Consider the following 22,652-nt stretch of genomic DNA (forward strand, 5'->3'; position numbering starts at 1 on the left):
CGTGCGGACTGCGCCGCGCTGTACAAGCGGGGCGGGCAGAGGCGCAGCGGGGTGTACAGGATCCACCCCCGCCGGCGTCAGCGACTCGTTCGAGGTCTACTGCGACATGGAGACGGACGGAGGCGGCTGGACTCTCATCCAGGTAAGGGGACATCTCTCTCTCTCTCTCTCCCTTTCCCTCCCCCCCTCTCTATCTCTCTCCCTCTAGCTATCTCTCTCATTCAGGGGGCCGGCCTATGTATGTACTGTCTCTATCTCTCTCTCTCTCTCTCACTCTCTGTCTCTCTCTGTTTCGAAGCATGATGCCTGAGACGAATGGTAATGAGAGAAGATAGTGCAATGCAGAGTCGCATGCACGCCGTTGTACGATAGGTTTACTTTACAACAGTAAACCGAAGACATTTTTTTAGACATAAACCACAGTCGAGAATGTACAAAATTTACATGCATTGTGACAGAAAAGAGTGTGCGGAGCTTCCCGTCCCTTCTTGAAGAAGCTAATTTTTTAATGGTTAAAATTAACGATCGCTGACACGTCGTTAGAAGGTGCAACCCTACCACTGAACCTCTGTTACAAACATGATTAGGACAATTTTGGGGCGCTGCCAGACAATTCTTGGGGCACTGCCAGAAACCTAAGACTGTCTTCAAGGGTTTCGGAAATCTGTCTTAAGCGCATAAGCCCAGTCCGTGCAGGCATTGACGAAGACAAGCCACACATTGGGGTTGGAAGTCAATGGGACACCTGTCCTGTTAGCACATCTATGACATAGGAAGAAATGTCGTTGCCCTGGTTTTACCGGTGGTGGTACCGGTATTGCGAATTGAAAAACAAGTGAAATGAAACAGAGAAACAAAAATGACAACGCGGTGCAGAAAAGGGGGCTGTTATACTATAATGTACAGTGTTGTGAGCTTGTCGCTAATTTCTTCTATTGTGTCAGTGTGTGGTGCAGGGCGTAGTCGTAATACCTGGCTACCCCGGCTTTGAACTGATCAATTGATGGCTCGCTCCAGCATTGAAACATGTTAATATATATCTATGAGATATATTCTACAGTGTAAGTGGTGTCCTCTTGTATTGTTGTTATCATTTTCATGGTTATTTTTTGCACGTCACAGCGCCGTATAGACGGCAGCGTCGCGTTCAACCGAGGCTGGGCGGAATACAAGGCTGGGTTTGGCCAGGCCAGCACTAGTTACTGGCTTGGGAACGACAAAATCCACCACCTGACCAACAGCCAAGGAGACTACAGCCTCAGGATCGACCTCACCAGCTGGGAAGGGGAGTCCCGATATGCTAAATACGAGTCCTTCAAGTAAGTACAATTTTCCTTGACGGGCAATTGCTTAAGTCCCTGTCACACATTCAGAAAGAAGTACACCGACCAAGGTTGGCAAGGACGGTTCGTAAATAATCTGTTGCCTTTCAATTCGAATCGAAACGAATTTGAGTGGAATTTGAGTAAAATTCGACTCCCAACACGGTTGTCCTTTTAAGAAACATCAGTCATGTCATGTCATGTCAAGTCAGCCATGGTTGAACCTCCCGTCCACCCCGAATGTTTTGCTTGCCTCCACAGCATGCAAAAAACTGGTGGTTTGGGGGGTCTTCGGGAGCTTTTATGTGCTATTTCCTGATTGCATATAGACAATATAGCCGGCCTGGTTGAATTACCCCCGCTAATCAGAAAACAGCCGAAGACCACCAAACCCCCAGTTCTATAAGCCTGCTACGGAGGCTAATGTCTTGCAAGGTTGAAACATTGGTCAAAATTACATGTGTTGGAGCAGGAGACTTCAAAGTTTGACCAAGCAATGCACATCTTTTATTCCAGGATTGCCGACGAGAGCGACAACTACCGTCTGTCCCAGCGCGGCTACTCCGGTAACGCCGGGGACACCATGACCATCGGCCTCCTGTACGGCAACGATCGGCAACAGTTCTCCACGATCGACAGAGACAACGACGCCAACAGGATAAAGAACTGTGCCCGAGACTTCGGCCAGGTAAATCAAACATGGCATCCGTCCTGTATATATAGAAGCTTTTCGCTCAAAAGATTGTTTCTCCATGCAGAATATTCAGTATAAGAATATTCAGTGAATGAGGCGATCTGGATACCAGGCTAAATTCCGGCTCCAGGGCCAACCTGTCCCCAACGGAATTTTAACATAGACTAGACACCGGGTGACCCTCTCGGCCTATGCATGTACTGGCTTGGCAAACGGCAAAACTGACTGCAGCTCGCATAGGACGACCACCATAGCCTCTACCAGGCTTGGGGAGGCGGCTGGAAAGAGCAGAAATCAGCCAAATAGAGAAATAAGCATGCCAAGGAAGTGTGTCCGTTGAAAGAACATTTCGCCGCACCGGCATGCTTATCTCTCTATTTGGCCGATTTCTGCTCTTTCCGGCCGCCTCCCCAAACCTGTTAGAGGCTACGACCACAAGGCTAGAAGGAATTAAAAGATCGTAAGCTGTACATGTTGCCTGTCCCTTACATATCACAACCAGTGGAGGATAAGCTCCTACTAAATAAACTGGATCAAATATGTATTTTCCTTTCTGTCCATTTCAGGGTGGCTGGTGGTACGGGTCTTGCAGCCACACCGACCTGAACGGGGAGTACCTGGGCAGCTGTGGCATCTACTGCGCCTACGGCAAGGGCGTCTACTGGTCCAAGTGGAAAGGCTGGGAGTACTCACTCAAGGAGACGGCCATGAAAGTCAGACCGAAAAATTACTAAGAAGCCTCACTGCATAAAATCCGTTCTTTGCGCACACTTTAAAACATGCGTAAAGGCATCGTTTTTTCCCTAGCATTTTACCTTTACGCTTGCTTGAAGATGTTCTTAAAGATGCGATTTAGCACATTGATAGGACGGGTTCAGTATCTGTAGTATGTAATGATCTGTAATAGCGTAAAAAGGGTAGCACTTTTGTGCAAGATGAACAGTGTTAACTGGTACGCGATTTCATAAAATGTCTGTTTTGTCTTGTCTTACGGAGGTGTTTGTGGCAAACGAGATGATACAATAGTGTGGTCAGATCCGAGGCAAACGTGTGCAAACCCTAACCGCAATAGGGTGTGATCCTGTTGATCAGACCGCTCTTGGCATCATGTTTATACAAATAATAGATATGGCACCAGCGCTCTTTGTAGCGTCAGTAACACTTCACGACGTATCTAACGGCTGATTAGAGACAGAACACCTATAAAGTATAATGCAGGGATCTAACAACAAGCTCAAATAGCTCAGTACCAAATTTTAAAGGATAACACTACGAAATTGATGATCTAATCTAAAAAAAACTATTTTTTTTGCACAGAAGTGAGAGATGACACAGATTAATACACAGAATAATTAAATAAATAAACAAACAAACAAATCAACAAAGAAACAAACAGTTGTTCCAAACCAGTGTTCTAGTTTTGTGGCAGTTCATATGATATAGAGCCGTTTCAAATCTTACTTGGGCCACACACAAAACTCAACTCTCTGTTTCTGCTACAAAAAGGTAGGTGTGTGCTAGTGTGTGGTAGTCTCTATGTACTGTATTCTACAAATGCTACACCGAATATAACCAATATTCTTTTTTCAATTTGTCATTTTGTACTTTTCCTGAAGTTGTATTGGACAAGAAACATGAAATGTCGATCGTGAAGATCTGGTAGTTGATTTTATACTGATGACTGGCCATATGTTGACATCTAGCAACATGTAATCAGTTGTACTATCCATGATATTGATATTCAATAAATCTTTGTTTTCTTTTGGAACGAGAGTGATCGTTTATCTACCAGAAATGAGTCATAGCTAGGAAGGTAATCATATGGTAGAAAACATTCACAATGACACACCTATAGTAACCATTGAGATAAATGTTCAGATATGGCAGAAAATTATCCTTTCACAAAAATATTTTTTTTAAGCTTGTGCGCATTGTGTTAGTATTATGGGCATATCTTTTTCAAACTGTATACACATGTGAGTGTACTTTGAAGGAGCTCCGACTAGTCTCCAAGCAGATCCCGAGTGGTGGCGGCATCAAAGAGTTATCCGATGATTGAAGTTGGCCAGGCAGTATTCATTTGCCATGCAGTTCAACAATACAATACAAGTTGCGGTGCATATTGCATATTGGGCTAGTACGAGAAAAGGAGCAACTCATTCCAGAGTTTTCATCCTGATAACGGTCGTCGGGTGATCCTCCTTTTGGGGACTTCGGCAGTGTGGCTGTGTATGTGCATGTGTGTAAGGTGGACGGCCGGGTGGGCCAGTTTGTTTGGGTCCCATCTTGGAGTCGGACCCACTAGCTATAGAGATATCAGTGTGCGCAAGTTTCCTGACTCACGGGTGCCAAACTAAACCTGTTCGACGCACGGCAACTAGCTAGCATACAGTATAAGTAAGACGATGTTCACAGAAAACAGGACTTGGCAAAGAAGTAACTTACCGTTGGCAACTTACCCGCCATCTCTTTAAAATATGCCGCCATTTTTAAACTCCTAAGAGGGCCTGCATGCCCGTTTTCGCAAGGCGTAATCAGGCCTTTTTAGACATCAAAATCCGTACGCAGTCGCCCAAAAAATCAACGTTATTGGTAATTGGACATTAGCCGCAAATCGTTAAGTCGTAATCATCAGCAATTCGTAATTGGCGGCGAAAATTTTGCGTAATTCGCAATCACTACCCTCCATACAGGCCCTCTGCTATCAAACGTTAACTTGAATACATTGGTCCCTCTATCGGTTTTAGCTAGATTTGCACTGTATACGCCAACAGTCCATTCGCTTGCATAACAACAAATGCGAACGATGATATACTACATACTTATGTTCCCCTGTAGTAGAAAAGCAAGTCGTTAAAAGATTTTTCTGTGTTAAACATGAAACACCAGAAAACCACCTACCTCTCATGAATTACTTGTACCCTGAATGTTGAAATTGCAGTCAGCGTTGATTGGTCAATATCTTGCAGCATCTTACAGTTGATTGGCTAGAGTTAAATTAGGCGATTTCGTCATCGCAGACCTTCGGATCAGTCCTTTTACTCGTGGGACGGACAGACTCCAGTCATTTTTGCTCCCTCCTCCAACATTTTTCGGCTAAAAACGCCACAGAAAACACATCAAGATGGGATTTGGCAACATCAAGTCGAAGGACGGACAGAAGCAGCTGAACGACTTCCTTGCAGACCGTAGCTACATCGAAGGGTGAGTAAATACGTGATTTTAGACCGTTTTATAGGGCCACGCGTGGTGTGCTAAAGGGGGAGGGGGGCATGCCACATCCGCAAATTTATACAGTATTTGCTTAGCTCATGTCAATGCACGAGGTAGTGCATGTGCGTTGAAAAGAGCTTTAGTAACCAAGTAAAAGCTCAAACTCTGATGACATACTTAAGATAGAGATTCTATGTATTAAAGTAAGTATTTCATTAGATTTTATTTCACTGGGAATTTTTAACCCCTATTAAAGTTAGTAGCAGGTATGCATTTAACCCCCAACAGGTATGCATCTAACCCCTAACATCCAAGAGTACCCTTTATTTGTTGGTACATTGGCTGAAGGGTCTAGACCTTTTAGCCTAATCGTTAAGAGCATTGGGGTTCGGAGCTGGTGCTCGGGTTTGGCGTGGGTTTGATCCCGGCCCGGGGCCAGGAGTGTCTTTCTGTTTCTACTCTCCTAATTCTAACAAATGCTTGATATTTCCTTGCCCACAGCTATGTGCCGTCTCAGGGAGACGTGGTGGTGTTTGAGGCCATGTCAGGAGCTCCCTCTGCTGACCTGTGCCATGCACTGCGCTGGTTCAACCACATCTCATCATACAACAAACAGGAGAGGCAGAGGTGAGGCTATGTACTAAGTCTTGTATGAGCAGTTTGTCACGTCCTTTTGTCCTGTCAGTTAGAAAGAGTGCAAAGCACAGCACTCAAAATCCTCTTTCTACATACCTGCATGATATTGAAACCAAACCAAACAAAATTTTACCTGCACCACTCAGAATTTACGAGATCATACTAAAACTGTTCAGAATACTATTACAGTACTTCATAGGTGGTAATGGTGCAGATAAAATTTGTCAGGTAGGTATACTAAGTTAGTATTTCAGTCCCTGCAAAAATAAAGTGATTTACTCACAGTATTTCAGTCCCTGCATATGTGCTGTAACCCAGTGGATAAATGTTGGATAAATGATGGAGGTTTTTATTTCAATGTGAACATGTCTCTGTGTGTTGTTAAGTGTTCTATATTTCAGTCCCTGTACATGTACTGTAACCCATTGGATAAATGTTGATGGAAGTTTTGATATCAATGTGAACATGTCTGCGTGTGTTGTTCAGCTGGCCTGGAGTGAAGCAGCCACTGGGTAACTACGGACCGAAGGGCGGGGCTGCCGCACCAGCAGGGGGTGATGATGATGACGACGATGATGATGACATCGATCTGTTCGGATCTGATGATGAGGTAAACAGCTTCATTTTTTTTCATTATGTTTATCGAAGGAAAACATATTGTTTTTGCTACGTTTCTTCTTCCGTTCCAAACACTGACCTCTGACCAGGTCAAATACCTGAATCAGACCGTCTGTCACCATGGTAACTGGTGTTGGGTTACATCATGTTGCAGTTTTATAGCAGGACAGATTTAGACTCCTGTCACCATACATATGAATGTGTTTGAGTAAGAATTAACAGAGCAGACAATATGCGAAGGTAAACTTGTGCATTTACTTTTATATATAGTTTTATCTATTTTTACTGGTAGATCACACTCCAACATGAGACACCTTAAAGGTGTCCAATGCAATTTCTGGGCAGCAAAACAAAACAAAACGAAACAAAAATATTCTAGATGAGGATATCTGTCTGATATTGACACGAGCCCAGGTCGCTTAGATGAGTGAATGAATGAAAAGCATTGAGTCATTTTATGTCTGGTTACAGGCTGATGCTGCAGCAGAAAAGTTGAAGGAAGAACGTCTGGCCGCCTACGCAGCCAAGAAGTCCAAAAGTAAGTGAACTTTTGTGTTTTTCTACCATATGGCTAGTTATTTAGATAGGACTCAGAAGATCTTATAACAAAAGCTTTTTCCTAAGACTTAGAATGTCTTCTTACCACTTACAGGAAAAGCTTTTGCTCTTTGCCTCCTGCAGAGCCACTGTGTACTATAATACAATGCAATTCGTAAGAGAACAACAGAGATAGGTATGACAGAAATCAAGTTTCCAAACTTATTGTCTTAGGTTTAGTTTAGTTATATACTCAGACTCAAAATCTCAGCAGCAACAGTGAGCAGTAGTTCAGTCAATGCTTTCAAGATCAAACTGGCAAGGGAATAGAAACCTAGATGCTTTATGGTTACAACTTCTCATACTGACTGCCTATACTGTCCAACCATATGACTGTTTAATTACCCTTGGAAAGGGTTGACCTGGATCAGGTGAATAATTATGCCACACCAATTTAATTTGTTGGTTCTCGGAATTTTTCAGAAAAAATATGAAGCGACAGGACGAAAAAAAATAAAAATAAAAACAGGTCTAGGCATCCTATTATAGGCTTAAATGCTACAAAATGAGCCATGAAGTCAACACAAAAGGCTGGGTTAAAATTTAAACATTGAATTTTGAACTTTTAATCAAACCACTGCAATGATAGATAGGAAAACTGTAACAACTAGGAAGAAAAGGACTTTCCTCAACTGTTGGGGGGCAAAACATGAGCATTTTTCAGTTGATTCAGGACCAGAATCAAATTTGTTTTTTTTGCAAATCAGAAAAAAACCAAGAGGCGAATCCAAGAACCAACAAATTAAATTGGTGTGGCCTTAGGTGAAAAATTTCTTACAACAAACGCTGTTGTGTCCTTCCAGAGCCCGCGCTCATCGCCAAGTCCATGATCATCCTGGACGTGAAACCGTGGGACGACGAGACCGACATGTCGGAAGTGGAGAAATCTGTCCGCTCCATCCAGACAGATGGGCTGGTCTGGGGAACATGTGAGCTTTTAGTTCTTCTTCTTTGTGATGGTACATAATACGTACCTGCATCTAACCTGCACTGGTCCATGTACTGGTATGTTGTGCAGGTTAGTGCAGGTAAAATTGGAGCTATGCAGGTATTTCTGATGTCTACCTGCACTGGTCCATGTACTGGGTATATGCAGGTTTGTGCAGGTAAAAATTGGAGCTGTGCAGGTATTTCTGATGTCTACCTGTACCTAACCTGCACTGGTCCATGTACTGGGTATATGCACCTTAGTGCAGGTAAAATTGGAGCTGTGCAGGCATTTCTAATGTCTACCTGCACCTAACCTGCACTGGTCCATGTACTGGGTATATGCAGGTTATTGCAGGTAAAATTGGAGCTGAGCAGGTATTTCTAATGTCTACCTGCACCTAACCTACACTGGTCCATGTACTGGGTATGCAGGTTAATTCAGGTAAAATTGGAGCTGTGCAGGTTATTCTGATGTCTACCTGCACCTAACAGTATGGGTGAATTTTATCTGGTGCAGGTAAATTTTTTTAAATTCACCTGAACCTGTGCAAGTATGCAGAAAAAAGTATTTTGAGCCCTGGTTTAGAATGATTTTCTGTGTTTTTGCTGTATTTCTCTTATGAAATGACTTGAAACAAACATAAAATTGGAGCTGTGCAGGTATTTCTGATGTCTACCTGCACCTAACCTGCACTGGTCCATGTACTGGGTATATGCAGGTTAGTGCAGGTAAAATTGGAGCTGTGCAGGTATTTCTGATGTCAACCTGTACCTAACTGCGGATAAAATTTGTTTGGTGCAGGTGATTTTCTAAATTCTTTACCCGAACCTGTGCAAGTATGAAGATAGAAGTATTTTGAGCTCCGGTTTATAATGATTTTGGTGTTTTTGCTGTATTTCTCTAATGAAATGACCTGAAACAAACATAAAATTGTCTTTTTTTTGCTCCACAGCCAAGTTGGTTCCTCTGGCCTATGGCATCAAGAAGTTACAGATCAGTTGTGTTGTGGAGGATGACAAGGTAAATCACTATATCATAATTATTAGTTTCTAGTGTTTATATGTAATGTATATATGCAAACTGCAAAGGTCAACAGTCATGTCACGACTGTATATTTGCGTAGATGCTCTCTGCATCTGATCATGATACTAACTGGAGGGAACTCACAGTCGTCTGCTCAAATGCAGCCCCCAGATGATGATGATACTTCCACTCTTCATCTTTTTATGTCCAAAAGACACAATATTCGTGCTATGTCCTAGCAAATGAATGTTTCATATGATGATCATAGTGGTGTGCCTAGATTTTTGCTGGTTTGTCCCAAATCTTGGGATGAACTTCAAAAAATTAGTCTGGAGCCCCGAAATGTCTGTTAACGTCTTGTCTCACCTGTTGTACTTTCCTGACAGGTTGGAACAGACTTCCTGGAGGAAAGCATCACCGCGTTCGAAGACTATGTCCAGTCGGTTGACGTGGCTGCCTTCAACAAGCTGTAGTGTGTTTTCTGCTGCCCTCACCGCATACCTGCCACAGCTGAACACCCAGCACCCACTCTAACTTGGCTGATCAGATTTCTCACCTTTAATGATCACCACCATTTCTAACTAACTATACAGTCCCTCTACTAGCATGTTGGCACCTAAAGTTTTCAAATGTTGTGTCAGAAATGATTCTGATGCAATGTTGACCAAACATCCAAGACATCCACTGTCTCAGAATGACGGCTACACAACTTGGAGAAGAAGTGGAAAAACAACAAAAGTAACATCAGCCATTTTAGTGAGGGTGCTTTATACCATCATCCTCAGCTGTATCTGGTTACAACCCCTCTGTGCAACATCGGAAATAAACATGAAAAATTATGTCTGTCTCTTTATGTTGTTATTGGCGTCGAGTGACTGACAACTCTTTTTTCATAGATGGGCTGAATTATGAGGAGCTTACAATTCACAAGGGTTTGTAATGGCTGACTTTCAGCAATAGTAATTGCTATAGGTGTGGCTATATATAGAACTCTGGACTGGGAAGGACTCCTACTCCTCGCAAGGTGTGGGCGTGTGGCTCTCCTCAAACCATACTTTGTGTGGTATGGGCCGACATCACATCACATAGCAAGGATTGAGCATGTTATACAAAAAATATTAGAAGTTGGATGGGAAGTTCACACGGGTACAAGTATCTTGAAGGCCACCCCCCTTAGAATAGAATATCCCCTTACAAAATAGAATATGCCTTGTATCAATTGCAAGATGCTTCCTGTACAGTTTGGTGTTACAGGGTTGGATTTCTCTACCGTTGCTATCTAACCTATTCATGCAGGAAAAGAGTCTATGCCAGACAGGGTTGACATGTATATCACATTTATTTTCAAGCTGAAAACGGCTGATAATCTATATGTATATACATGTCAGAAATTATCTTTTTAAAAAAATAGTAAGGACACAGAACATAAATATTTTCTTGGCCAGTGTTACACAATCAGCTGGGTAAGTGCCTGCTAGAAGAGTGATGTAGTCAAGCTATATCTTTCTCCATAGGTTGGGGGTAATAAACATATAGGTCTTTTTATTAACAAACCATTTTTGTTGAGAAATATTTTCTCATGAACCCCTAATATAATAATACATCAATAGTACTTCAGTCCTATTTAGGTTACAGTACATTGTGTCTTTTAGTTTTCATGGAAAAAGCTATCACAGTGAGTCTATCTCGGCCTGGGTTCATTGTCAAAGATTTGAGTATCACCATGGAAAAAGCTTGACACAGACCTCTTATTTTTTCCTTTGATACATTTTCGTTACAAGACTGACATTTCCTTCATGTTACTTTTGTCATACATGACATGCTACCTATTACATGGCAGTTTCAGTTTATTTATTTCACCAGCAACTACACTCTGGTATATAAAAACCTGTTTCAGTCAGTGCTGGGTATACAAAGTACAAAATAACACTGTACAGTATTACGAAAACACATACGATCCAAAGTGACATTCAACAAAAGAACTCACACGGGCACTATTGTTTCATTATTCGTACACATTACATGGAACTATTGTCTCATTTTTCCTACACATTACATGGCACTAGTGTCTCATTTTCCCTACACACTACATGGCACTAGTGTCTCATTTTCCCTACACACTACATGGTACTAGTGTCTCATTTTCCCTACACACTACATGGTACTAGTGTCTCATTTTCTCTACACACTACATGGTACTAGTGTCTCATTTTCCCTACACATTACATGGCACTAGTGTCTCATTTTTCCTACACATTACGTGGCACTATTGTCTCATTTTTCCTACACATTACATGGCACTATTGTCTCATTTTCCTACACATTACATGGCACTAGTGTTTCATTATTTCCTACACATTACATACAATGTACATTTAATACACTAATATTGTCTTATTTCCATACATGGCACTGTTGGCAAATTACTCAAGCAACTGATTTCAAAAATCTGTCAAGTTGCTTGAATAACAGTTTTCATCTCCTGGGTGTCTAATCTTCATCAACATATATTGTCACATTATTTCCTACACATTACATTGCACTATTGTCACATTTTTTTAGGTCACACATCTCTGATATTGCAAATAAATTGCTTTTGTTACACACTTTATTCACTAGTAAAAAAATCACACTAGTTACAGTCCTAGGGCTGTGTACCTCCTAATGCCTGTACCAAATCTCCTGAAATATTTGTTTATTTAACAAGATTTACCACACATAGTGGACGATCAACATAACAGGTGACTCACTTCTTCAAGTTGTTAACCCTGAGACCAGACTGTAAGGTTTGAATCCCTCACATCAGGAGGGACCCTTGGTCTTTTTGGTAAGTGCGGTGGGTTCTTTAACGTGCTTGAGGTGTGGCTGTCCTCAAACACCAACCTTTGCTTTATGTTCCGTCCAAAGGGACGTCCCTAACCGAAGCTGGGTACTCATTTTTACCTGATTTAAATAGGAGCAAATTTCCCCAGGTCACATCATTGGGGCCTGCCAGGGATTTGAACCCAGAACCTTCAGATTTTGAGACAACTACCCTAACCACGAGACCACCTTCCAGATATTTTAGGTACACAGCCCTATCTGTTAAACACCTCTGCTATTGCTTTCGTTACACATTTAAAACCGAATTGACATCACTTTCAGAGCAAATACTACATTACTTCTGCTACAAATTCTTTTGTTACATCGCTCATAGTTACACGCACTTGTTTTTGTCAGTGTGTGTGCGTGCGCGTGTGTGCGTGCGTGTGTGGTGTGTGTGTGCGTGCGTGTGTCTGTGTTTCTGCATATTGGTGGTCAGCATAACTTAATGGATGGATGGATTGTCATGAAAATCCACGAAATGGATTATTAAATCTGGACGATTAAATCCACACCGGTACACTAAGTACAAGCTGCATAAGACCGGACTGTAAAGTTTGAACCACTCACACCGGGGAAGGTCCCCTACTCTTTTCCATAAGTGCGGTGGGTTCTTTAACGTGCTCGGGGTGTGGCTCTCCTGAAACACCTCCAACTTTTCGTCCCATCCAAGAGGACGACCCTAATTGACGCTAGGTACTCACTCATTTTCTCTTGAGTCAAGCAAGGCAAATGGGTGTTAGGCCACACCAAGTAAATTTTATGGATGACGTCCGCGCGCGCATTGATTTTGGCCTGTTCCTAGAAAAAAACCCAAGAAATTCCGCTTCCTGTAACTATGACCAAAGAGTCACGACATTGCCGCAAATCACCAGATTGATGTGAAACCCGTAACGCGAAGAAAGTGTCTATTGATCCTGTAAATAACAAAAAAATTTTCACTGTCCACCGTTCCACCTGATTTATTAATATTGCTGTTTTGATGATAAATAAAAGACTTCTTGCTTGTTACACTGTGTCACCTCATTCAATTTGTGTCCTAATATTTGTCGTCTCTTAGTATATTTCTAATCTAGGCATCTTGTTTTTTAGGGCCCTTCTTGTTTTTTTTTTCGCCCTCTCGCATTAGATTTAGGGTCTCCAAAGGACGTCATCCATAAAATTTACTTGGTGTGGCCTTAGAGACGTTTCCCTAGGACACGGCACTGGGGCCTGCCAGGGATTCAAACCCAGAACCATCAGATTCTGGCCATCACGTATCAACACTTTTTCATGCTACGCTACATTTGTTAACATCATGTCTACCTTGCCGTCAGGTATCATCACTTTCATGCTAAGCTCAATACCACGTGCAAGTCTACTTTTATGTACAAATAAGATTTTTGGGGTGCTGTATGTACAGAGTCTCCTATATGCTGTGCAACAAATTCACTTTCCAAGCAGATATTGTGGTGGCTGATAAACAGTTTCAAATCGGCAAGACAGTATCATTGGTAGGGTAGTATCCAATAAGCCAGAAAAGGCGAATAGGATACAAGTTCAGAAAAAACACATCCCAAAAAAAGCCGAAGCTCTAAACCTCAGTTTGAAGAGCATAACAAATTAGTATACATGAGCCAGAGTCTTCTTTAGGTGTTGAAATTAACTTAGGGAGTGTAGATCTATTTTCTCTCTCCCTAAGTGTGTATTATAATTATGATATGCTTGCGATTGTTATGTTGTGAACATTATGAATTATATACTTACATACCCGGAGGTTTGTATTTCTTATTGTATCAGTTGTGGCCTGATGGATGCTATTTACAGTATATACATGTTCAACGTGCAGGGAAATTCTCCTTAGGGTATTTTAGGAAAGTGCAATATACAGTGGGTACACCATGACCCATCATTGTGGCAGCAACTCTTTCCAATAGGCTAGGCGTGCAAGATGGGTGAGACCATAACAGCCGGGATTCGAACCGTTGACTTTCTGGTGTAGAAGCAGGATCGCTAACGACTCGAGCAGAATCCATCTTTCGCCATAATCACTGACTGACGTTCGTAATGTATGCATACTATATCTTGAGAATGTACATGTATGTACAGTACCTAACCCTTGTAGTTGATACACAATTTTACAAGACTCATGTTAAACCCTACACCTAGAGCTTGACCTAACCCTCAAATCTTTCTACGACCACGCTTCACAATTTCACTCAGCGTTGGTGATTTTTTTTCCATTTGTCATGCTCAGACCTTGCTGGTCACAATCGCGGGTTGCACGCGCGCCATCTTGAGGTTTATGGCGGGATTGCAGCAGGATCCTCGACGCCGTATAAACATGGAGGTGCTTGCTTTCGGCATCACAAGTGGGCGCCTGGAATGACAAAGAATCGTAATGGTTAAATTAGCAGGAAGATTGAGTGACGCGAAAAGAATTTACAGCGGCAAATGAACAAAATGTCCTGTCGAAAACTATTTGATTTACTAGTACTTCGCCTACCTATTCTTTGTACAATGTCATGTAGCTAGACCTGGGCGGTAAAACACGTCAAAGCCCTCCCGTAAGAACACTATGCTAAGATCACATTTCAAAATTGGGGCTGAGCTGGGATGAACAAAAAAATAATGATGTCAAGAATATATGCAAATGGCGCTCATGACTCATTTTCTCAACTTTTTTGTCGTCTTATCATACTTTTCGTTTCCACAAACTGCCCGTCCGCGCCCCGGCCGTGTTGGATCAGACGGTTGGAAAATGGACCTACTGCTTTGAGCTGCTGGAGACGGGCGAGGACGGCCTGTTGGTGCTGTGGGAGATCGGGCGCAGCTCCAGGTCGATCCTGTTGGGATTGGCCGGGACCACGGGCTGCTGGTGGCCGCTCAGTCTGGCCGGGCTGCAGGCGGGAGCTCCCAGCTCCAGGGGCCGGCTGGCGGCGGACGGGCGCACCCCGGTCCCCGCTCCCGTCCCCGCCTCACGGTTGGAACCAACGCGACCGGATCTGTGAAAGGAACAACGAAATTGTACAATCAAGTACAAACGCAGCTTAGCTCAACCGGACGGGGGGGGGGGAGATGTCAACTTCCAATAAAATTTGACTTAGCAAGACTTAACAATTGGTACATGACTGTTCTGCGAGCGAAAGAGAAAGAAGAAGTCTCTGAATTAACAGTACAAATCAAGCTTATCTCAACCGGGACGGGGGGCGATGTCAACTTCCAATAAACATTGTCTTAACCAAGACTTAACAATTGGTACACGACTGTTCTGCGAGCGAAAGAGAAAGAAGTACCCTCTGACTTAACAGTACAAACCAAGCTTATCTCAACCGGGACGGGGGGCGATATCATCTTCCAATAAACTTTGACTTAACAAGACATAACAATTGGTACATCACTGTTCTGCGAGCGAAAGAGAAAGAAGTAGCCTCTGATTTTAACATTGACATCGACAATGACAATGAACTTAATTTTCACATATTCACGCCGCCCTACATAGGCTAAATTCCCTGGGTTAGATAACTGGAGTATAAGGGTAGGAGAAAGAGTCACTAGTAACTGAACAAACCTGAACATGCAGGGGCACTCCTTCCGCAGGTTCTTCCTGAAGGCCTCTCCCAGGAAGACGTACAGAATCGGGTTCAGGGCGGACTGAAGGTACGTCAGGGTCACCGCAAAGATCTTCACCGAGTGCATCGAGAAGTCGCGCGGGAATCCTTTCGGGTCAAGAACCTAGCAAAACGTACAAACAAGCAAACAAAACAAAATAAAACAAACAAGAAATCATTTTCAAAAAACTGCGGCCGGGGCCCAAGATGGGAATACTTGGTATTACTATTAAATACATATATGTGTATTTATGTAGCCTCCACCAGGCCTTCCTATGTGGGTAGGGCTTGTAGAATTCGACACGAAAGGGACGAATTTACTGACTGTCCCGGCCAAATATTCGTCCCTTTTTTGCCGAATTCTACGATCCTTACCCCCATAGCAAGGCTTGGTTGAGGCGACGTCGAGGCTACGTATAAGTTCAACCTACACTATACTCCTAATACGTTTGGGGAAGAATTAACAGTCTATTCACGAGCACAACACTGCCATCCCTGGTAATGGAAGCTGTTTACAGAGTTTCTCTTAATTACTGTGCAGATGGTTTGGAGAGAGGGAATCATTTCAACAATAGCCGACGCTCTCGGGAGTTTGGTAACGCGTGTTCTCGAGTGTGTTCTTGACAGGCGGCTTTCACCGTGCTGGTTCGACAGGATGAGTGACGTCGAAATGTTTTAGCTACGAGCGGAAATCAGTTATGTATGGGGACGATTAGCCTCAGTAGCAGGCTTATAGAACTGGGGGTTTGGTGGTATTCGGCTGTTTCCTGATTAGCCCAGTTCAAAAAACGGGGGTAATTCAACCAGGCCGGCAATGTTGTCTATATGCAATCAGAATAGCACATAAAAGATCCCAAAGACTCTGAAGACCCCCAGTTTTTGGCATGCTATGTATGGGGAGGACAAATTGAAGTGCAAACCTGCCAGAGGATGATCACGTGGTTTGGCAGCCAGCAGATGGCAAACATCAGTGCCATGGCAACGATCATCAGGCAAACCTGAGATGGAGGGAATGAACGAATGAATGGATGAATGAATGAATAATGTTTACCTTCGGACAAGGTCTGCTTTTGTTAATTCTTACTCAAACACATTCACATACTACTAGAATATTGTGACAGGAGTAGAGCAGACCATAAAATTGCAACATTATGTAACAAAACACCAGTCACCATGGTGACAGACAAATCATGTCATTGGTCAGGTCAGAGGTCACTGTTTGGAGAAGATGAAGAAGAGGAAGAAACTGAGCAAAAACAACATGTTTTCCTTCGGTAAACATAATTAATGACACCAATGTTGTTCATCATAGGGATGCCCCAATTCACATATCGTTAAAAGCAATCATACACGGTGTATTTGTGTTTGTTTCATACCTTTCGCTTCTTCCGTAGGGCTTTCTGTCGGAACTGGAATGGCAGCTGCTCAATCCCAGGGTACACCGCGTTGCTGCCCCAGAGCTGCTGGACAACCCGCATGCAGCTCCATGAGGCCACCGCTAGGGGGAGCACGTAGGTCACCACCATGATGCTGATCCAGTAGGCCATCTGTCCGTACAGGCTGCTCCAGCGCTGTTTGTGGATTACCACAAAAATGTTTAAAAGCCAAGTAAATCTAAAACTACAAAATCAATAGTAAACTAGAAAGGGAACATTTGCAAAGCAAATGCATAATATTTACCTTCGCATATGGTCTTCTCTTTTAATTCTTACTTAAACACATTCATATATATGAATGTGTCAGACTATATATGTCAGACAGGAGTCCAAATCCCTCCTGCTATAAAATTGCAACATGATGTAACCCAACACTAGTTACCATGGTGACAGACGTCTGGTTCAGGTCATTGACCTTATTGGTTTGGAGAAGAATAAGAGTAAGAGAAAACAGAGCAAAAACAATGTTTTCCGTTGCGTTGGTAAACATAACAAGCACACAAACAAACAAACAAACAAACAAACAGAACAAAAGATCTAAGGCTACTTTATCTTATAAAGTATAAACAAGCAAACAAACAAAGTTGAAACAAACACAAAATGTAAATGATGCCATACTTCCATGCAGTAGGTGTTTTGGCTGTGCCATTCTACGTAAACGAGGTCAAAGTTCACAGCTAGCGGTGACGAGATCAGGAGGGCCACTGAAGGTGAAACATTTAGCTCAAGGTCAGAGAAATAAAGGTCACTCTCACGGTAAAACATAAGCGCGATAGTTAATAAAATAATGTAAATGATATAATGTGAACCTTAAGAACAACAGAACCGTGGCTTAAAGACATCCAATGCAATTTCAGAGTGGCAAAAGAAAAGATGAGGAAATCGGTCTGATATTTGCATTTGATGCCATTTCTTAGCACATTTACGTCATCATTCCATATATTGAAGCGTTTGAAATAGCCCCAAAACAAGGTACGTGAGGATTCCATTTATTTTATGATAACGCCAATAAATAGCAAGACCTATCCTAGATACAAAATAAGCAACCGTTTTCGATCTGTCAGCGACATCGCATTTTCCCTCACAGATATCAAAATGCTATATGTATAGGATATAGTTGATTCAAGTTACTACGCTTTTGGTGCATTAGGCCAGCAACTGTAACCACCACAAGGTCTGGCATCAAATGAAACTTAATTTGCATCTTCTCAAAAGTATCTTCAGAAAAATGATCATCATAGAAACCCATCTGCTCTCCAGTTGTTACTTTGATAGATGAAAAGCGACCGACAGGCAGATTGGAGCTTCTCATGAATAAAGAAAGTGTTGTTCTATTCGATTTGAACAGTGTTTACGCCTCACTATGGTAACTTGTTATTGGCTGAGAGCCTGGAGCTATGGCGTTTGAAATCACATCGACAGGACGTTAGTTACTCGTGCGTTTTGTCGGTCTTTCTGCCTTTGATGTAACATTATACCAACCTGCCAGCGGCCACTGCGCGCCCGCACGGCGTAATAAGGCAATCAACGGCGTATATTGCCCTTTAACGAGGTGCTATATGTAAGAGATGGGCTGCATTGGATTGGTTGAGAGATAATTGAAAATAAAAAGAATGGGGATATTTTTACGAAAGGTTGGTGGAGATAAAATAGATACAAGGAAAATACACGAAAAAAATACAAAAAATACAAGGAAAATACACGAATTGATGTTTAAAAAACAATGATGTAAATTTTAATGCAATCAACCAGTCATTGCAAGGTAGACCGTATTTACGTTAAGTTGATTTATAGTGTAGTTTCTGTAGGCATGTGTCCAGTGTCTGCAGATGTTGGGAGGTTGTACTGCCATAAGACTTTATAGCTCTCCGTACACATGAGCTGTTTGGCGGTTATTTGAATGGAGGCGACAACAACCAAGCAGACATGGTACCTGTAACTCCACTTCTCAGGCTACGGAGGGTCCCGGGGTGATATTCGTCGGCATCTTTCTGTGCATCTTATCACTGTTAATATGATACTCAGAATAATTACAGTAAACTCTGTGTTCAGCATCCGCCCAAGGGATTGAGGAAAATAGGTTCCACAGAAGTAGTTAATTCGAACATTATGGGTTTTGAAATATGCGTTAAGTCTCCGTTTCCTTGCTTTAAGGTTTGCTTAAAGATTCGATTTTGTGCAGTGGTAGATGTGGTAACTAAAGGTAACTGTAGTTTCATAATGGTGCCTATTTTTATCCGTGACTAATTTCACCAGGTTGGTGAATGATTGAATAGCAAAGTTGTGAATAAAGAACTTCGTATCTATCATACATGGTTGATGGCCTGATGATTAGTACATGGTAACCTGTCTTCAACCGTATCTATCTTTAGTTGAATACTTTACCGTAGCCTTATCAATGTGAAGATTACAGTCCGAATGAAAAAAAAAAAAGCTTCTTATTCTATTATTAGAATAAAATCAGCGGTATCGATGGCTGCGGATGTACACAGTTTGAAATGACCACTGCTGAGCCGGGTGCCACTGGTGCTGTCAATCAATTAAGGTTGCTGGTATGGGTATAAATGTCTCTTGGAGACCAGGAAATTGGTTGCTGCTTGGATACAACAGTTGGTTGCTTTATATAACATTAGGACGATACAGAAAGTTGATTTTCTGTATCAACCCGGTGAGTGGTTAAAACCTTACAGTCTTGGTCTCGGGGTTCGCATCTTGTAGAGGTGATAGTCACCTGTTATGTCAATTCTACCACGAATTTGGCAAATCGTTACAAATAAAGATAAATAAGTACGTCAAGACAGAAATATAAAATTTGAACAACATTACTGTCATTGCACAAACAAATAGCGCTACGCTGGACTCACAAAACTGTCGGCAAAGATACGAGCCAAATTCTGAGAAACAGCAAGGAAATAGTCTCCAGCCTAGTACTATATGGTCCCCAGCACATGGGAGAAGGAAGCCTGGAAGACCGCCCCTTGCCTACCCAGAGTGCTGCGAAGGGACACCGGTCTTCAGTCTGATGGCACGGGGAAGGCTATGCAGAACAGGAGCTACTGGGCTGCCATGGTGGTTAGGGTGGCAGAGGAGGACAGGCATCCGACGTAAGTCAAGTAATTACGACAGAAATATACTGACACGGCGGGGTCGTGTGGCGTAGCGACAGAGTGCTTGACTCGGAGCCAAGAGGTCCCCGGATCGAGTCCTGACATGCCATCGATACCCGGGACCTCTTGAATCCGAGTAAGTACGAAATGACGGCTGGAAGATTGTGAAGGGCACTTTACACGACTCTCCTCACTTCGCTCAGGTGAACATGAGTATGGTATTGTCCCTTGTGTTGGTGGCGGCATTAATATAAGTTGAAAAAAAATTGAGTGTGCCGTCACCACGTCTTTAGATTACATTTTTATTTATTTATTTATTTACGTATTTAGTCTTCAGACACCTGGGTGGCCTAGTTCAATTTTGACTAATTGATTTTCAATATGGCCCGGTACAAAGATACAATAAAATCAAAGATACAAACAAAGACCGATATTGGGATGTTGGGATATGAAAAAAGATATCAACTGACCTGTCCAGATGACGGCGCTGATGACGACTGCGGATCGCGGGGTCCGGAAGTTGATGGAGGCGATGGGATGGACGATAGCGAAGTACCGGTCCACGCTCAGGGACGTCATCGAGAAACAGGAGGCGTCGACGGTCACCTAGAGAAGCAAACAAACAATCAAAGTTATCAAACAAACAAACAATGAAGCAAGTCTCTTACGGACATGTTCGGACGGTGAAAGGAATGGTAATTGGTGATCAGACTCCCCAACTCTTTCCTGCAACTTGCAACATAATGTAATGTATTAATGCAACAGCTCAAGGATTCTGATATGATAGAGGCTAGCGCTAGTACTAGTTCACTTGCACATGGTCTAGCTCAACAAACCACTGCTTATTCTTACTCAAATACATTCATATATAGGGTGACCAGCCATTTCAACTCTGTCCTACAGCTTGCTACATAATGTACTGCAACAGCCCAATGAGTCAGCATGAAAGTTCATCTGTGTTGGTACAAGTCATTATGAAATAAAGACTATGCTTTGACTTCCAACACTTAGGTTACAGAATTGGGACTTGAGCCCAATGAGTGTTTTAGAGGCTAGTATCTCACCTGCATGACGTAGAAGACGAACTTGCACATGTTCCTTCCCAGAGTCCAGCTGGTGGTGGCGAACATGTAGGCGGTGAAGGGCGAGCAGAAGATCAGGAACGACAGGTCAGCCACCGCCAGGCTCACGATGTAATGGTTAGTCGGCGTCTTCATCTCGTTATATCTGTGAGGGGGGAAAAGGATAGCCTCCATAGCATGCCAAAAACTGGAGTTTTGGGGGGTCTTCGTGGTCTTTGGGAGCTTTTATGTGCTATATTCTGATTGCATATAGACAACATAGCCGTCCTGGTTGAATTACCCCCGTTACGGCTTTAGAACTGGGCTAATCAGAAAACAGCCGAATACCACCAAACCCCCAGTTCTATAAGCCTGCTACAGAGGCTAGAAAAAGGAAACAACTAGAAGCAAGGTAACATTTCCCAACCGAATGCATAATGTTTACCTTCACATGCTTTGGCTTAACAAAATACTGCTCTGTTTCTATATTTTACTCAAATACATTCATATATGGTGACCAGCTTCTCCAACTCTGTCCTGCAACTTGCTACATAATGTAATGCTACAGCACAGCACCAGTTGACCATGGTGACAGACGTCTGGTCCAGGTCATTGACCTTACGTGTTTGAAGAGAAAGAAGACGAAACAGAGCAAATAATAAGAAGATAACAGTGATGAGAAGTTTTAAGGAATCTGCTTGTCAGATCTTCAGTACCGGACTAAGACTTCAGCATAGACGAGCTTCGGGCCAACATGCACCTTAAATTATATCCATTGAAAGAATTTATCATTACATTTATTACACAAACTGCTCCCATCATAATGCTCCCATTGATTCTACTCTGGAGTACATGATTAGCGAGACTATCGTACTTGGTGATGATGTAGATGACGAGGGTGTTTGCAGAGATGCCCACAACTCCGATGATTGTGAAGAGCATGGGGACAACCCAAGCTTCCGGCCCGAGATGGTCCCCTCCGGCTTCCTGGGCTTCTTCGTACGGTCCAGTAAAGTTCCCTGTCAATAAAAAAATCAACCAATCAATCAATCAATCAATCAATCAATCAATCAACCAATCAATATTGATGGATCAATCAATCAATCGATCGATCAACGGCAAGGAAGCATGGATTAAATCTCAAAATACCATGGCAAATTGTCACAATGACTCCTAAAGGTTCACCTTGATCCTTTTCAGCTACTACTCGTAAAAATTATAGTATGTAAAGGTAAGAAACGAACGCCGTCTCACCTGTTTTGTTACTCCAGCTGGTGTCTAAGAACCCGTCCGACCAAAGGTCCGCGTCTGGCTGGAAGATGTCCGCATCTTCCGGCTCCATCCTGTACTACTGCGGCCGTCCGGCCAACCGGAGGGCCTGTACCTTCTGTGCTCGGGGGAAACGAAAGAAACAGCTATCAGATTTCAACTGTGTTGTACGAATCTGGAAAACGAACATTTATAGAGGTGTAGAGAACTGGGTTTATCTCCTACTAGATGTAAAAACTGCTTCAACAATGACCATACAAACAGCCTATGTAATACACCCGCTTGTATCTGGG

At 42.7% G+C, this 22,652-nt stretch overlaps 2 protein-coding genes and 1 pseudogene across 2 annotated transcripts; 2 read left to right on the forward strand and 1 right to left on the reverse strand.

The window, feature by feature from the left end:
* Positions 1 to 3,784, forward strand: part of LOC109478150 — a 4,880-nt pseudogene extending 1,096 nt beyond the window's left edge.
* Positions 3,785 to 5,064: 1,280 nt separating this feature from the next.
* LOC109478110 (elongation factor 1-beta-like) lies at positions 5,065 to 9,873 on the forward strand. The gene is made up of 7 exons (XM_019779597.1): positions 5,065 to 5,220; positions 5,731 to 5,856; positions 6,352 to 6,475; positions 6,955 to 7,021; positions 7,884 to 8,009; positions 8,964 to 9,031; positions 9,421 to 9,873. Exons 1-7 carry the CDS (start codon positions 5,141 to 5,143, stop codon positions 9,505 to 9,507), a joined length of 678 nt encoding a protein of 225 aa, XP_019635156.1. The 5' UTR covers positions 5,065 to 5,140; the 3' UTR covers positions 9,508 to 9,873.
* Positions 9,874 to 13,772: 3,899 nt separating this feature from the next.
* LOC109478054 (G-protein coupled receptor 54-like) lies at positions 13,773 to 22,086 on the reverse strand. The gene is made up of 9 exons (XM_019779510.1): positions 21,965 to 22,086; positions 21,094 to 21,256; positions 20,500 to 20,635; positions 17,541 to 17,626; positions 16,863 to 17,057; positions 16,407 to 16,484; positions 15,447 to 15,610; positions 14,647 to 14,880; positions 13,773 to 14,255 (listed from the first exon to the last, which is right to left on the reverse strand). Exons 1-9 carry the CDS (start codon positions 22,030 to 22,032, stop codon positions 14,129 to 14,131), a joined length of 1,251 nt encoding a protein of 416 aa, XP_019635069.1. The 5' UTR covers positions 22,033 to 22,086; the 3' UTR covers positions 13,773 to 14,128.
* Positions 22,087 to 22,652: the final 566 nt, after the last annotated feature.

Source organism: Branchiostoma belcheri, unplaced genomic scaffold, assembly GCF_001625305.1.
Source record: "Branchiostoma belcheri isolate BF01 breed outbred unplaced genomic scaffold, Haploidv18h27 scaffold42, whole genome shotgun sequence".
NCBI lineage: Eukaryota > Metazoa > Chordata > Leptocardii > Amphioxiformes > Branchiostomatidae > Branchiostoma > Branchiostoma belcheri.